Genomic DNA, 17268 nt, shown 5'->3' on the forward strand with positions numbered 1-17268 from the left:
GTCTCCTATAGATGCTCTTATAGTCCTCAACGTCTCCTATAGATGCTCTTATAGTCATCAACGTCTCCTATAGATGCTCTTATAGCCTTCAACGTCTCCTATAGATGTTTATCTAACAGCATTCATTTATTATAATGGGCTATTGTTGGCATAGATACAGATAGTGATGATGTGTTCTTCAGGGATAGACTCAGCCTTTATCCATCTTTACGTCTCCTCCTTATCAGATCTGATATGTTGGTGTAACGGAGCTCGATGCTTCACTGATGGGTCTGTCTGTTTATATGTGTTCAGCAGCGAACAATAAAGAAGAAGTCCCACTGACCAGTCCAGGGAGCATGTCCAGGTGAGTTAGTACTTTGACTAGTGTAGGACCCCTAAAATAATAATAATAGCAATAACAATATAATAATAATAATAATAGCAATAACCATATAATAATAATAATACTAGCAATAACGATATCATAATAATAATAATAATAATAGCAATAATAATAATAATAATAATAATAATACGTCTGCTGAGATAAAGTGTTTATTAAACCATTACTTATCTCCTTTTCATCTGTAACTAGAAATGGTGCTCAGAGCACAGACCTCCGTCCCAGAATGCATTTCATGGCTCTGTACCAAAATGTAGTGTGTTCTAAATCGGCCCATGCTACACCCCTCCACTGAGTTTCATGAAAAGCAGTCTGGTAGTTTTTGTGTAATCCTAGTCCTAAAAATGACTGTATCTGAATCTAGCTAACTTAGCTCTGGCGCCCCCCTCGGGTCACAGCCAGCAGGGCAATGCGGTGCACTCTGCACTCTAACACCCCCACACAGGGAGCTGCTTTCATTCTAAGTTTTGTTTGCATTCATGGATCCGGCCCGTGATTCAGATCTGTTCCAACATGTAGTGGGTTCTAAGGTGGCCCATGATACACGCCTACACCGAGTTTCATAAAAATCAGTTTGGTAGTTTTTGCATAATCATAGTCCAAAAAAACGAATGGAGTCCAGCTGTGTTTGGGAGGTCTGTGAACCGACTCATGATTCGGATCCGCCCAAATGGTCTAAGTTGGACCATGCTTCACCCTTCCACCAAGTACCATGAAAATCGGTCCAGTAGTTTTTAGGTAATCTTGCTAACAGACAAACGCATGCAGGTGCTCCGCTGAGGCGGAGGTCATGAAGACAAAGTCAGACCATCTGCTTAGTCAGGGACGCAGGGGAGTGAGTTTCCCATCATTCAGATATCCTGCGTTCTGAAACATTTATGTATGGCTGTATATGTCATATATATGTTCCCTGCTCTCATAGGCTGTCCCACTTCATGGCGTTCGGGCGGGGCTGGGCCTCTAACCGGGGGGCCCCTGGAGCCCTGGCGTCCGACTCCATCAGAGAGGCCCACTCAGAGTTCAGAGAGGCCTGGAGGGCGGAGAGCGGGTCCCTCCAGCACCGGAGGAGACAGTGAGTCTGCAGCTCCCACCTCACACAGGCCCTCCGGTACAAAGGCCCCGTACAGTCTGATAACACGCTCCGGCTCCTGGTCCTGTAGACTAGCGTACAGTCTGACAACACGCTCCTGGTCCTGTAGACTAGCGTACAGTCTGACAACACGCTCCTGGTCCTGTAGACTAGCGTACAGTCTGAAAACACGCTCCTGGTCCTGTAGACTAGCGTACAGTCTGACAACACGCTCCTGGTCCTGTAGACTAGCGTACAGTCTGAAAACACGCTCCTGGTCCTGTAGACTAGCGTACAGTCTGAAAACACGCTCCGGCTCCTGGTCCTGTAGACTAGCGGGGACACGCCTCTCCTGGTCCTGTAGACTAGCGGGGACACGCCTCTCCTGGTCCTGTAGACTAGCGGGGACACGCCTCTCCTGGTCCTGTAGACTAGCGGGGACACGCCTCTCCTGGTCCTGTAGACTAGCGGGGACACGCCTCTCCTGGTCCTGTAGACTAGCGGGAGCACGCCTCTCCTGGTCCTGTAGACTAGCGGGGACACGCCTCTCCTGGTCCTGTAGACTAGCGGGGACACGCCTCTCCTGGTCTTGTAGACTAGCGGGGACACGCCTCTCCTGGTCCTGTAGACTAGCGGGGACACGCCTCTCCTGGTCCTGTAGACTTGCGGGGACACGCCTCTCCTGGTCCTGTAGACTAGCGGGGACACGCCTCTCTGATGAGATGGAACAGACTGGGTGCAGCGTTCACTACAGTTCTCCAATTTCTCTCTCGCTTTCTCCCTCTCTACATTTGGGGTAATCAAATTCAGATCAAGAGGGAAATGGAATGCATTGTAAATTTGATTGAAAAACTATTCCTTTGAACAATAACCTGAGGGATAGATATAAGGAAATACTTCAAACTGATATTTTTTCTGATTCTTTTCTTTTCAAGTGGTGGCAGTCAATGGCCCTTGGCTACGCTCAATACCAACAACTGCAACAACACCGATGAGTAAGTAAGGAGATGACCCTAACCCTGATGAGTGAGTAAGGAGATGTCCCTAACCCTGATGAATGAGTAAGGAGATGTCCCTAACCCTGATGAGTGAGTAAGGAGATGTCCCTAACCCTGATGAGTGAGTAAGGAGATGTCCCTAACCCTGATGAATGAGTAAGGAGATGTCCCTAACCCTGATGAGTGAGTAAGGAGATGTCCCTAACCCTGATGAGTGAGTAAGGAGATGTCCCTAACCCTGATGAGTGAGTAAGGAGATGTCCCTAACCCTGATGAGTGAGTAAGGAGATGTCCCTAACCCTGATGAGTGAGTAAGGAGATGTCCCTAACCCTGATGAGTGAGTAAGGAGATGTCCCTAACCCTGATGAGTGAGTAAGGAGATGTCCCTAACCCTGATGAGTGAGTAAGGAGATGTCCCTAACCCTGATGAGTGAGTAAGGAGATGTCCCTAACCCTGATGAGTGAGTAAGGAGATGTCCCTAACCCTGATGAGTGAGTAAGGAGATGTCCCTAACCCTGATGAGTGAGTAAGGAGATGTCCCTAACCCTGATGAGTGAGTAAGGAGATGTCCCTAACCCTGATGAGTGAGTAAGGAGATGTCCCTAACCCTGATGAGTAAGTAAGGAGATGTCCCTAACCCTGATGAGTGAGTAAGATGTCCCTAACCCTGATGAATGAGTAAGGAGATGTCCCTAACCCTGATGAGTGAGTAAGATGTCCCTAACCCTGATGAGTGAGTAAGGAGATGTCCCTAACCCTGATGAGTGAGTAAGGAGATGTCCCTAACCCTGATGAGTGAGTAAGTAGATGTCCCTAACCCTGATGAGTGAGTAAGGAGATGTCCCTAACCCTGATGAGTGAGTAAGGAGATGTCCCTAACCCTGATGAGTGAGTAAGTAGATGTCCCTAACCCTGATGAGTGAGTAAGGAGATGTCCCTAACCCTGATGAGTGAGTAAGTAGATGTCCCTAACCCTGATGCCATTTACTCTCTCAGTGCACAATGCCACCCCTCTTGGCCCAATGCAATTATTGCACGAACATTGAGAAATTTATTTTGAAATATATTACTGTACAATGTCTATGTATATTGTTTTTGTTTTTAGCAAAAAGGAGGACAAAAAGAAAGATGGAAAAAAAGAAGAGAAAAAGGATGAAAAGAAAGATGTTAAGGATGACAAGAAGGAGGATAAAAAGAAAGAGGAGCCCCCGTACGTATTTTATAGGCAAATCTGACACAAATAAGGGTTGATATAATGAAAACTTAATGCATTGACTTACAATGAACAGTTGCATGTGTGTGCATGCTGCATGCGTGTTGGGGTTTGAAATCAGTGTGTGGCCATAGGCTACTGTATTAAAGCAACTTCACTGGCTGTGCATTTAGAAGCTTTGGACCTGGGATTTAAATCGTTGTTTCATATCTCTCTCTCTCTGAATTAATGAAATGTAAATGGATTCGATCTGAATTCCGATGTGTATGACAAAACAAGTGAACTGAAATGAACTGGGTTTTCTTTTTCAGAAAAGAGGCGTGGGTCGTGGATCCTAACACAGATTTATACTACAGATGGCTGAGCGTAATCGCTGTACCAGCCTTCTATAACCTGATGCTGTTAGTGACAAGGTCCTCATCAAGATTCATTCAACTTACCGTGTTTCAGTAGCTGTTGAAATTGTTGTTGAAATGGTAAGTGATCATTTCTCTTTATTGTGCCTCACAGGTCCTGTTTCAACGAGCTTCAGGAGAACTACCAGTTGATGTGGATAATTCTTGACTTCATTTCAGACGTGATCTATTACATGGACACGTTTGTGAGATGTAGAACAGGTAAGATTCTTGTTCGAGGGAATTTACTGTATTTCAGTAGAGTACACATTTACACACATTTACTTACTTATATAGTAGTTTCTGGTTAGTACTGTCTCCTCAGATAGACAAAGATGAAAGCATTTTTGTTGTTCAGTATTTCAAAATGTATTTAGATTCTAGTTTGTAGCACATTGTAGCACGTGTTAAAGTCCAAGAGGATGAAGTGTTTCTAACATACTCCAAGACGGCACAGATGATTTATATTTCTATGTTATTATTTTATACATATCTTATTACAAGTGTATAAGAAATAATCACATTTATACACCACTGTAACACAATATGAACATACATAGAACAGCTGAAGTTCTATGTACAACCCCACAGTGATACATGAGATTAATCTTTCAAATGCAATTCACAGGTTTCCTGGAACAAGGATTGCTTGTGAAGGACACAAAAATACTAAAAGAGATTTACAGAAAGACACCTCAATTCAAATATGACATCCTATCAATGATTCCCACAGATATAATCTTTTTAAAGATCGGTATAAACAACCCAGAGGTTAAATTTAACCGTCTCTTAAAGATGGGGCGTCTCTTTGAGTTCTTTGACCGGACGGAAACTCGCACAAACTTCCCTAACATTTTCCGAATCAGCAACCTTGTTCTTTACATCGTGATCATCATCCACTGGAACGCCTGTATCTTCTTTGCCATTTCCAAAACCCTGGGTTTTGGATCGGACACCTGGGTGTACCCAAACATCAGTCACCCCGAGTATGGGCGCCTAGCCAGGAAGTACATCTACTGTCTCTACTGGTCTACGCTCACGCTGACCACCATAGGAGAAACCCCGCCCCCCGTCAGGGACATAGAGTACCTGTTTGTGGTGTGCGACTTCCTCACCGGAGTGCTGATCTTTGCCACCATCGTCGGTAACGTCGGCGCCATGATCTCCAACATGAACGCCTCGCGCGCCGAATTCCAGGCCAAGATCGACTCCATCAAGCAGTACATGCAGTTCCGTAAGGTCACCAAGGACCTGGAGGTCAGAGTGGTCAAGTGGTTCGACTACCTGTGGACGGAGCAGAAGACCTGCGATGAGAAAGAGGTGCTGAAGAACCTTCCGGACAAGCTGAAGACAGAGATCGCCATCAATGTACACCTGGAGACGCTAAGGAAAGTGCGCATCTTCCAGGACTGTGAGGCTGGTCTGCTGATCGAGTTGGTACTGAAGCTGCAACCTCAGGTCTTCAGTCCAGGAGACTACATTTGCAAGAAGGGCGACATCGGTAGGGAGATGTACATCATCAAAGAGGGAAAACTGGCAGTGGTGGCAGATGATGGGGTCACCCAGTTTGTAGTTCTCAGCGACGGAGCCTACTTCGGAGAGATCAGCATCCTGGGCATCAAGGGTAGTAAGGCAGGAAACCGAAGAACAGCCAACATCAGGAGTGTAGGGTACTCAGACCTCTTCGCCCTGTCCAAGGATGATCTGATGGAGGCATTGACAGAGTACCCAGAGGCTAAGAAAGTCCTGGAGGAGAAAGGGAGGGCCATCCTGATGAAGGACAACCTCATTGACGAGGCACTGTTAAATGCGGGCGCAGACGAAAAAGACATTGAGGACAAAGTCAACGGGCTTGATGCCAACCTGGAGGTCATGCAGCTGAAGTTAACCAAGCTGATGGCCCAGTACACAAAGTACCAGAACAATATCAAGCAGCGGATCACCAATATGGAAAACAGAGTCAGAACCTTCAGGTTAGAGGACATCCCAGAGGGGGGAGAGGACAAATAGTTACATAGCAGTATTACCCAGAGTACAACAGACAAGAGCGGAATGTCTACTCAATTATTATCTTAAGATCCTTCCAAAGGTGATTGTAGTCTACTCTAAAACTATGTATCAATGTATTTAGTAAAAATCCATATCCATAGAGAAATATACTGTAATGTTTACAGTAATATCCAGTAACATTTTGTAAATATACTGACTGTATATTAGTAATTAAAGCCATTCAGTGCAGTTATTGGGTTAGACAATTGCATGTTTTTATTACTGACATGTCTATCTGAACTGCATTTAAAAAACAACTAGAGTAGTTCTGCTAGTGATGTGTGGGTATTTGTTGTTAATAACATGATTGGGGGATGATGATCGTACGTATCTAGACTGCAACCATTTCAAGGTAATCATATCAAACGCAGATTGCTCTAAAATGTAAAGTGGAGTTTAATATGCTTTTAGTGACAATCACCAATATCTCATAATCATACATTAAAGGAAATCAGGTGATTGCTGCAACACTAATGATCCAATCATGTCACTTTTCAAGTCTAATTGTTTGTATTATCTTCTTTGAGTCTAAGTGCATTATCCTATTGCTCCAGAGCTTAAACACTTCCTGTGAGCTGTATCTCTTTGAGGTCACACTCTGTACTGTGCAACCCTGGCTGAAATAAACTCTCAAGGGACAAGTTGGAAAAAAGCAGTCACTTTTATTTAGCATGTTTTCACAACACTTGGGTAGTTTTAGCCTTTTATCAATTGTCTTCTTTAAAATGTAATTGTCGATTTGAACCTACAACCAACATCTGATTCCTTCCCTTCCAGAGTTCGGGATTAACTCTTCACCTTTCACTTTCAAACATTGGAACATTCTGGGCCCTAGAGTCCTTAAAACATGTTAAGGTGAGCAGCATCGTCAGCAGTACAAAACACAGGTACAAAGAAATAATGGACAGCAGAAACCAAAAGGAAAAGGGTAGCGGTGAAACGGACCGGCTCAGGATTCAGGGGGTCCTGGCGGTCGGGCCAGTTCTTGAGCAGCGTAGTGGCAAACTGCAAGCTGACTGAAGGCTATCTCCCAGATAGACACACTGAATGAAGACAGCATCTAGGATTTACTGTGTCCTGTGAGCAGTGATTACATCCCTATCAAACTGTCCAAAACCTAAAAATGGACAATATCTAATAACACAAACTGTGCCAGTGCTGAAAGGGGATTTCACAGTTGGCGTTTTAATCAAAATGACCAAAAACAAAGAAAAAGTGCTGTCATAAGAGTAATTTACAGAGACATACTTCCTATGGATCGGTTACCAGAGGGCCCAAAGCTGTGTCAGTAACAATTGGCAAATGTAGATATTATTTATATTATTTAGCACACATTGGTTCTAGAAAGATGGTCCGACTAAACTTGGTAAATTTGGGATCAACCTACATTTTGGTATCCAGACATACAGAATAAATGGTATTCTGGTGAGAACTGCTCTGAGGAACACAATACTGGTTTTTCTACAGTCAATATAGGAAGACTTAAGAAAACAATCATGGCAACTTGTAGCCAGAAGCAAACATTCTGAAAATGTCTAAGTGCACTTACAACAGCTCTGACAAGATTTCACTATTACTGTTTCCAATGGGGTAAAATGTTTTGGGACAGATGTCTGTGAAATGCAATATTACTTCAGAATGCTTATTACCGTGAGAACAGATGGGTGGTGTCAATGATAGACCATGGTTGTAAGGGGGGTGAAGGACTTCTCTGGTCACAATGTAGTCAAAACAAGGAAGATTTTCAAGTCACCTTGGACTGCTTGGAGCTCTCAGTTTCCAACCATACAGTCACGAAAGCTGCAGAACTGTAGGAAGGTTAAAGTCAAGTTCAAATGAGGACAAAGTACCAGAGCTGGGGAATGCATGAACACAACTGATGTCATACAAATGGCAAATTCTTGTTTATTTGTGCATTTTCATTGTCCCAATCCACATTAAATAAACCAGGCCTCCCCTTTTAATCAAATAAAAAGGGGTCACTCCAGATGAAAATATAACAGATTTCAACCTTATAATAAATAATAAGGAAAAAATCCTCTCTGTACACAGAAACCAAAAGAAAAGCGAGGGGGTAGAGCCACATTCACAACGTAGGGGACGTTTTCTCTGCTTGCTCCAACTGGTCTGTGAGGCAGGTGAAGGACACTACTAGAGCACTATTATGAACCATTTCCTGTTACTTTTCTCATCTATCTCTCTGAATCTGTATTGATTTGTGTTGTCAAATTGTATTTCTTTTCGGGTATGGGGGCAGGTCATAGGGCATTCTGAAAAGGAGTCCTTTTGCAGGGTGTGTGGGCGGAGCCTCAGAGCATGCCAAACCCTTTGGCGTAGGTGACGGCTTTGAGCAGTCTCTCTCTCAGCTTCTCCTTGGTGTTGTACTCTGGCAACAGCAGAACATTAAAGCAGGTGTGAGATGTGGGTAACCTGAGAAATGAGAAGGGGGTCAGAGGTTATATAACCTTTCAATGAGGAAAAGATTTGTTCCAACATTAATCATAAAATTAGATTCATCTTGACATAACCATTTGAAATTCTTTAAGAGACATTTGGGAGTAATTGTGTCCATTTCAATTTGCATTGCTAAAATTATAACTTGATATAATTAAGGAACCGTAGTGCGGAACTTGGCTAATAAACTGGGGTTTAGATGAGCGGGAAATGTTCGGAAATTTGTGTTTGGAAGATTTTTACTCTGTTGTAACAATGCTTCTTGGCAATAAATGTTATAGTGAAAGAAAAAAGCCTGGAAAGCCTGTTTTACAAATGCATGTTCCTTTCACATGGGGCACCGTTTAAAAGAGAAATAAAGACTTTCCAACGGCACACAATGTATTGCCAGAATTGATGCATCAGAGTAAAAATCGACCAAACATGAACTTCAGAACTTTTTGTTTTATGTTTAATTTATTGGTAATCACCAGGTGTTCCTTTTCAAAAAGCCACGCTGCTCACCTGTCTGTGTCGGGGCCGTTCTTGGCGATGATCATCTTCAGTTTCCCCAGGCCGCCCACCGGGGCTCTGTCCGTGCCGGTGGTGAACTGGAGGAACAGCCTCTTCTGCTCCTCCCCAAATGAGTGCAACGTCTCCCAGAACTCCCTGCTCCCCCACAAGGTGTACGTACACGTACGTACACACACACACACACACACACACACACACACACAACACACACACACACACACACACACACTTCAGCGTCAAGACTCATCCTGCACAGACATTATGCTTATTCACTTCCATCATAAATGTTCTTGCTAGCCATGAGAGACGTCATACGAACGTGCTTTAAATACACAAATACAAGCTTTAAATACACAAATACAAACAAATCTCTAAACGTCCTTACTTGATGATCCGTGAGTCTCTGTTGTAGCCTCCATCGTACTCTGTGGTTTCTTCAAGCGCCAGAAAATCTAGGTTCTGAGAGAGTAAGACAGTTTAAGGGGTAAATGAAGACCAGGCGTGAATAACAAGCATGAATCACTAAACATTGTATGCCCTGCTTTATTCTGAAACCTACCCTGCTTCCACAGATAAGAAGCTCAATTTCCTCCGGCCGAAATAAATATTTCAGAGGCGACTCGTTGGTGACCATGTGGAAGCCTCTTCGGAAGGCTTTAAACTGTTTCTCCACACTCTTGTTGAGCATGTACTCTGCATACTGGGCCACAAAGTCCTGCAAAACAACAAGTTACCGGGCTTATGTTGGCAGTTAAATGTGTGAGGCTGTTTTACTTACTGTCTTACTAGACAACCAGTGAGAACCTACTAGACGCTTTCAGTTCTGTAAAACATTTGGCTGTTATTTCCCCTTTTTCCATCTTATATCTCCAGGCGTCAATTCAGCCAAAGGCTGTGGGGACAGCTGGATCACATGGAGACGAATTGACCAAAATGGCCATTTTTGTCTGACTGCTTATAACTTGTGCAGTTTTAGCTAGCTCTCTATTGTGTCCATGAGAGGGAACTCACTGTTCTGTTCTCATTGGTGACGGGGATCTTATCCCCATTTTCCCTTAAGTCGTACATGAGGGGGTTCCCGAAGAGGTCAGTCTGGGAGATCTGGAAGGTGATCATCATGTCTTCCTCCACGTTACCCTCGTATTCTTGCAGCTCCTTCAGACTCTGGTACAAAACCTGGACACAATCACAGTAATTGTGATGGTTCTTCAGAAATTGCCTCCGAAACTGGAATTTGCAGGGTACTGCTTGCAAGAGGGTTAATGTTTAAGTGTCAAGAACCAATTTAGAAACTGTTCTAACACAGACTGTTATGACTAATCATCACATTTTGCGAAGCCTAAAGACAAATAACAATATGTCATTTACATTTCCAGTTGTGTTATTGTTTTGTAATCTCAGTGTCTTGACTTCTACTTTACAAGAGGGTTAATTGTGTAGCACTACATAAACATGTGAATGATATACAAGTGATGTATATCATTAACACAAAATATTATTAGGATGGTCTGTACATCTGTTACCGATCAAGCGCTCCCCCAAAAATCTAAACACACATATGGTTATTCGATAGGTATCATGGTGGAACAAGATGAGACACCTCAGAGAGAGAACTTACTGGGTTTGAGTCTGCTAGGTCCCTGAAGGTTCCTTTTTTGCCCATGAGCTTCCTGTAGACCACCATGGGGAAGTGGACGTCCAGGATGCAGTTGTTGTAGATGGCCAGGCCGAGGACGATGCCGATGAGCGTGAACTGACCCTCGTTCTCAAACGAGGAAGGGTTGAACCAAAACAGCTTTGTGCGCTCATCGTATGTGAACATTCCTGAGAAGGATAAGAGCGAGAGCAACACACAGAAAGCAGACAAGGTACAAACTGTCAATCTGCCACTTTCATTTGCATCTGTAGATATGAATACAATTTCAATAAAAGAATGAAACTGCACACTCAAGCTCTCCATGCAGAATGATTTAATTGAACTAATTTCGTCCGTTCAATTACATCACCCATAAATACTGTGTACTAGCCTACTTTGTGATACTGTGAGGTTTCCAAGTTAAGATAATTTTTTATAGATTCAATCAAGTAGGCTACTCAACATTTATTAACCTCACCATAACAGCCTCACAACTACACTGACTGAATTTAGGAACTAATAGTATACAACTGCTCACCAATATCTGGGTTGAAGATCTCTTCCACCACCAGCTGAAAGAACTCTTTGGAAACGCCCCCTTCATCTACACCTTGCTCTCCTTCAAACTCCACATACAGCTGCTTCTTCAAGTCTGCAGGATTCTCCATTGCAATCATCTCCAGCTATATCAGAAGGAAACAGCTTCAATAAGAACCCAACTACAATAGTTAGGGTTAGTATGAACAATATTCTGAGTACATTTCCCAGGCCCTCCAAGGGAAAAATCACAATTTAAGTTAGCGATGCCCTGAACCTTTTTAGTGGCCGATACCGAACACCGATCGTCTATGAGCCATATCGGCTCATCCACTGCCTAACTAGTCTAGTGAAATGACAGAAGGCTAAGAGTTGATCTGGGATGTAGCTAGTAGCAGCCAAACGAGTGCAGGTGCCTGATGAGCGCAGAGCTCCTTCAATGATGTTATCTGGTTAAATAAAGGTCAAATAAAATAAATAAATATTGAATTGCGTCCAAAATGAGGTAAGAACGGTCAATCAAAACCAAAACCATCAATCCACTGAGGGCTGGATGTGGTAAGTGTCCCTTAATTTTTTGAGCATATACACATACATACACACACACACACACACACACACACACACTGTAAATAAAACCATACTACAACTTCACAACAAAATGGGCAAAACAGCTGTTGAGAAAAAGAGTGGAGTCGTTATGGAACCAGTGTAAATCTAGATTCCTGTTGTTAATGTCTTGCCATTAGGGTAACTTTAATACAGTACACAAAATAAATGAAACCTGTGGATAGACTGAGATTATCACACACTGTAGGTGTAGTGCGGGAACGGTACACGGTTACATCACCGAGCACAGACTCACCCTGACCAGGGCGTCATCAATGATGTGGTCTCTGCGTACTTTCAGCCTCAGGTAGGGGTTGAGCTGCTGACCCTGGACCAGGCTGTAGAGCACGGTGATGCGCCGCTCGCTGTACATGCGGATGCGGTTGTCATAGTACAGGCCCAGGTTCTTGGTGACGGCGTTGAGGATGAAGGGGCAGGTCATGAAGGAGAACTTGTTCTCAGTCTCCACCTTGAAGAAGGTGTAATCCTTGTCCATCTCCAGCACCTCGTTCAGTGGCTCATTGACAAACTCCTCAAAGGGGACGAGCGGTCGGCGGCAGTCGCTGGTGCGGATGCCCAGCTCCGTCTCCAGGGGGTCGACCCGAGGGCCCTTCTTGTTCCGGCGCTCCTCGCCCAGCAGCTCCTGCAGGGTGAGCTCGCTGGACTCTGGGATGGGTTCGTCGTCCTCCTCCTCGTTGTGCTCGGTGTCCAGGTCCCCGCCCATGACGTTTGCATAGTAGACGATCTTCAAGCACTTGGTAGAAGCCACCACCGCGTCATCGTCGTTCACCAAGTTGCGGCTGCTGAACTCGTTGCTGATCACCTTGTAGGTAATGAGCTGCTGGAAGGTCTCCATCATGCGTCGGATCTGCTCGGCGGTGTAGCGCGACCACAGACGGGCCAGCTTGGCCAGGGCGGGCAGAGGCAGCTTGCTCATGGCCTTGCAGAACTGGGGCAGGGCGATCTCCAGGTACTCAGGGCTGTGGAGGTTGCTGTTCTCCATCACAATCACAAACAGGTTCAGGTAGTTGTGGTCCCGGGAGTAGACGTTGTGGTACGTCAGGTCACATTCGACATTAGGTGACAAGTAGACCAGAGCGTTGAGGAAGGCTGCTTCAATTTTCTCGTTGGAGAGAAGGCGACAGTAGACCCGGCGGACGGCGTCGATATCCACCGACACCTCATCAGGGCCCAGGTTCTGGACATCGCTGTCCCCCGGGGAGGCTCCCTCTCCCAGCCGGGAGGACGAGGAGGCTGGGGAGTCCTCTTCCATGGCGGTGGCAGAGCAGGCCGCTGCCTCTTTCTCATCCTCATCCTTGTCCTCGTCCTTTTCCTGGAGGGACTTGAGCTCCTCCTTGGTGTGGGGTTTGGACCTCCGGAAGCTCTGCACCAGGCCCTCAGCGCTGGAGAAGACCCGCCCGATGACACGAATCAGAGGGGAGTAGTCCTCCTTCTCTCCGCACATGTCCAGGATCTCGTAAACTTTCTCCTCTGTCAGGTTATTAACATCTGAGAACACAGGCAGATATACATTTGGTTGGCACACAATAGGGTATACATATCAGTCAATTCTGGCCTTCGCAATAAGTTTGGATAACAATGAGACTGACAACGCCAAATACTTACCTTTGAAGTCCTCCCTTAAAGAATTCATGTCCCTGTGGTTCATTTTGCTGTTGCTGCAAGCCGAACTGTTGTGGGTGCTGCTCTCTAGGTAGGCAGACGTGGTCCCTTTCTTTGAGGGGTGGGAGTCACAGAGTTTGGCGTTGATCTTGTAGAGCTCCAGGGCCTTGACCGCCGCGGCGTTGTTGTCCATGCGGTGGAACCCCGAGGAGGAGGCGCACCACGCGTTGGAGCAGGAGTCATTGCCACAGCCCTCGGTTAACTGGTGGTAATAGCGCTCTATGAGATGCTTGGCGGCTGCTCGCTTCCTGCATCCGGTGATCGTATTGGAGGGGAAGAAGAGTGTTTGTGTCAGTTCAAACAATGAGTCATACAAAAGCTTTAAGCTACATTTACCCCTGAATAGCTACTAGTCTACTGATGCACTGAAGACGCATCAAAAGAGCTGACATGAGCTCCATGAAATTGTACTGGAGTTGGACATTATGATTTATTCAAAATTATTTTTATCCACTTAATGCCACAGTCAACAAGCACTGCACTAGAATCCAACATGCACACATCCTCCTCCTACACCGTGACTGGGAGCAAACAGCACAAAGCAAGCGAGCAGGCTAACGCTAGCAGATAGTAGATGGCTTTACAAATTGCACTTACATTCGGCTTGCTTCAGGGTTTTGTATGTCAGACTCCTCTTGTGCTCTGAATGCTCAAGCAAAAAGGTTCACGTTAAAATGACAGTTCGTTCAGGGACAGTTCAATGTGCACTAGCTACCTCCTGTTGGCAAGGCTAACGTTAACTAGCTATTCACCAGTTGAGTCCCAACCGGTTATCCAGGCCGAGTCGGGTGATGACAGCGCAGGTCGGTGATCGCGTTGGTTAATGGTGCGTTCGTTTGTGGTCGGAGGTGGCAAGTCGCATGTGGCAAAATACCTACCTCCGACCTGTGTGCATTCGAGCTATATACCATTATATCACAGTTACCTAGTTATATCTAGTGCATTCGAGCAACTGGGGGCTGAGAAACATATCCGAATTTGCGACGAGGAAGTGCGAGTTCATGCGGTGTTTTATTTAATCATTCCTAGTAGCAAGTCGCAATTTGCCACCTCCCAGTAATAAACGAACGCACCATAACTTTACCCTGTCTGGTCGTATGTTGAAAACTGACGTGAACATAACCTAGCTAACGTTACATAGCTAGTCGCTGCTGCCAGAGCCAGTCAGGCTTTTCACTAGCTAACTAGTGAGCCAACTACAATCTGAATTAAGTTAGCCTAGCGACAACGCTGTCGTTGGAGACGAATAATGTAGCAAGCTAGCATCTGTCTGGAGTCTTACTAGCTATAATGGTAGCAAGCAGTAGCGAGCCAAGCTAGCTTGAGGCCCAGATGGAAATGGGTTACGTTAGCCAGCTAGCTAGTCGGTACGATTGCTCACAAAATCGTTGCTTGCTAGATAGCTAGCGTTCACCAACAACACTGAAAATACAAAAATACTTTGAATTCTGCATTATTAAGGATAAAATATAATACTCGAAGTATTTCAAATATCCAAGACACTCTCCTCCCCCCCCAGACCGACCTGTCGTCTGCTCCTGCAGCGGTGGTCTCGGCCTGTGGTGGCGCAACCTCACAGCCCTCCTTCTCCTCACACTCACAGCCCTCCTTCTCCTCACACTCACAGCCCTCCTTCTCCTCGGGATTCATACGCACACTCACAGCCCTCCTTCTCCTCGGGATTCACACTCACAGCCCTCCTTCTCCTCGGGATTCACACTCACAGCCCTCCTTCTCCTCGGGATCCACACTCACAGCCCTCCTTCTCCTCGGGATTCACACTCACAGCCCTCCTTCTCCTCGGGATTCACACTCACAGCCCTCCTTCTCCTCGGGATCCACACTCACAGCCCTCCTTCTCCTCGGGATTCACACTCACAGCCCTCCTTCTCCTCGGGGGTCATACGAGACTTGATCCCTTAGTTGGTTGCGATTCCTTTTTTGTATATGGAAAGTACAATTCCAGCACAGACTGAATACAATTTCAGATAATATTAGTACTGCTGTACGCTTATATGCAGTTCTGCACAATTATATACAGTAAGGAACTTCATTTGTGGCCTGTTCTGTGCTCTACCATGTCTCTGGTTTTTACAGCCATCTTGACTCAACAACCAACCCTAACACCAGGGGACACATCCCACAATGCATTGTTGCGGGCTGAACGTTTTGTTCAAAATAGAATAGAATTTCCTCGTCTGACAGACATGCATGTGTTGTCTATGAAAGTAGAAGTTTAAACAGTGACTTTTAATGGTGATTTAAAAGGTATCGTTTTCTTTTGTGCCGATATGGTTCTTAATCTGTTTATTGATCTTTCAATCATTGGTACTTGTTCATTTTTAAGGCTCTTGGAAGCTGCCTCCTTATATTACTTCGATGCTGAGCTGTGAATTAAGTCCCTAGCCTACTCAACTAGGTAGCCTAGGTAGTGACCGGCTCATACTTTAAGTCCCCCATGTGACCACAGAGCTGGGAAGGTGTGCCTTTCCATTACTGGCTCCTAGCTCTTGGAATTGCCTCCAAGACTCTCCAAGATTGGAATCACTTCCTTCATATGGACAATTTAGGACTCTGATTATGGACTACTGTGTTTCTGTTTGTGATTGTTTTTAGTTAATGAATTTGTTACTTCATTTTATACCGTTTCCTGTAATATCTATATGTCTATGTACTATGTGGCTGTGTATTTATTGACTGTATTTGTTTATTGTTAACTCAACACACTTGAAAATGAGGTTCACACCTTAATGTGTAACTCTTGATTATAAATAAAGGTTTTATGATAATTATCCTGTGTTGATTTAGCTGAAATGGTTAAACTCACTCCTCAGGATACCGCCCACCCACCCATTGAATTGAATAGCTATATTTTCGGTGGCGTAGCTGGTAAACCGGTGTTTAGGTGGTCATGTGCTCAGAGGACCCGGCCACGCAGTGATACCTGTGACAGCGGTGCTGATGATTCCCGAATACAGTTGGACTCAGTTTGACCAGCTAGGCTCGCTGTGTATAATGTGGGACCTCGAGGGGTCTTTAATTCACCACAGCAAGTGACACAACTACAGACGTGAGCGGCGACATCACACACACACAATCAGGGGTCGTTGTAGTGGCTGAAGTGGTCAGTAAACAGCCTGCTGCTCGCCTTTCGGTGGTCATGTGTTCGTTGGCGAGTCCCATCTACACCTGCTCTCTAGTATTAACGTTTAGAAACACCTTTTGAGTAAAAAATCGTTTACTCAGTAAATCAAGACACCTTGAACCTATTATGTGATACTGTGTTGTGTTGACTGAACCTCATCTGTTGCCATGTTGAGGGACGATGCATTTCCGAGGATATGAAAGTGAAATTGTTATTCTATTCAACCAACCAATCAACAAACCAAAAGGGCCATATAGTGTATACAGTATGTATTATTTATAAGACGCACACATTTTAGAATTTTATTGTTATTTTGTTAATTCCATGAAATCCCTGGAGGGCTCCAACGGCTCTAAACCAAAATATTAGCAGATAGTAGGTCTACATATATTGTACAAAACCTATGTTCCTTCTACATGTCTTTTACCTGCACATTGGTGAGATTCTTTGAAGGTGGCAGCAAAGATAACCTTTAACTGTCCTGGTATAGAAGGAGTCCAATTCATTCAAATACCAAACCTACCCATTCCTCTCATGTTTAGCTCATGTCAGGGCTTCCACCCCTTAGGGAGGAGAGCAC

The 17268-nt window shown here is 44.8% G+C and overlaps 2 protein-coding genes across 2 annotated transcripts; one reads left to right on the forward strand and one right to left on the reverse strand.

Annotated features, from left to right (window-relative positions):
- Positions 1-338: 338 nt before the first annotated feature.
- On the forward strand, positions 339-6072 carry LOC311315797 (cyclic nucleotide-gated channel cone photoreceptor subunit alpha-like; the record flags this gene model as incomplete). Its single annotated transcript, XM_084446495.1, has 6 exons — positions 339-346; positions 1308-1457; positions 3560-3664; positions 3979-4080; positions 4178-4284; positions 4691-6072. 6 exons carry the CDS (start codon positions 339-341, stop codon positions 6070-6072), a joined length of 1854 nt encoding a protein of 617 aa, XP_084302621.1.
- A 704-nt stretch (positions 6073-6776) lies between these two features.
- Positions 6777-15300, reverse strand: LOC311316205 (ubiquitin-protein ligase E3A-like). Its single transcript, XM_084447017.1, has 11 exons — positions 15069-15300; positions 14141-14185; positions 13487-13791; positions 12117-13369; positions 11253-11397; positions 10697-10902; positions 10090-10254; positions 9638-9793; positions 9464-9537; positions 9070-9213; positions 6777-8541 (listed from the first exon to the last, which is right to left on the reverse strand). Exons 1-11 carry the CDS (start codon positions 15191-15193, stop codon positions 8421-8423), a joined length of 2739 nt encoding a protein of 912 aa, XP_084303143.1. The 5' UTR covers positions 15194-15300; the 3' UTR covers positions 6777-8420.
- Positions 15301-17268: the final 1968 nt, after the last annotated feature.

The sequence above is a fragment of the Borostomias antarcticus genome, assembly GCF_949987555.1.
Source record: "Borostomias antarcticus genome assembly, chromosome: 12".
In the NCBI taxonomy this organism is placed as follows: Eukaryota; Metazoa; Chordata; class Actinopteri; order Stomiiformes; family Stomiidae; genus Borostomias; species Borostomias antarcticus.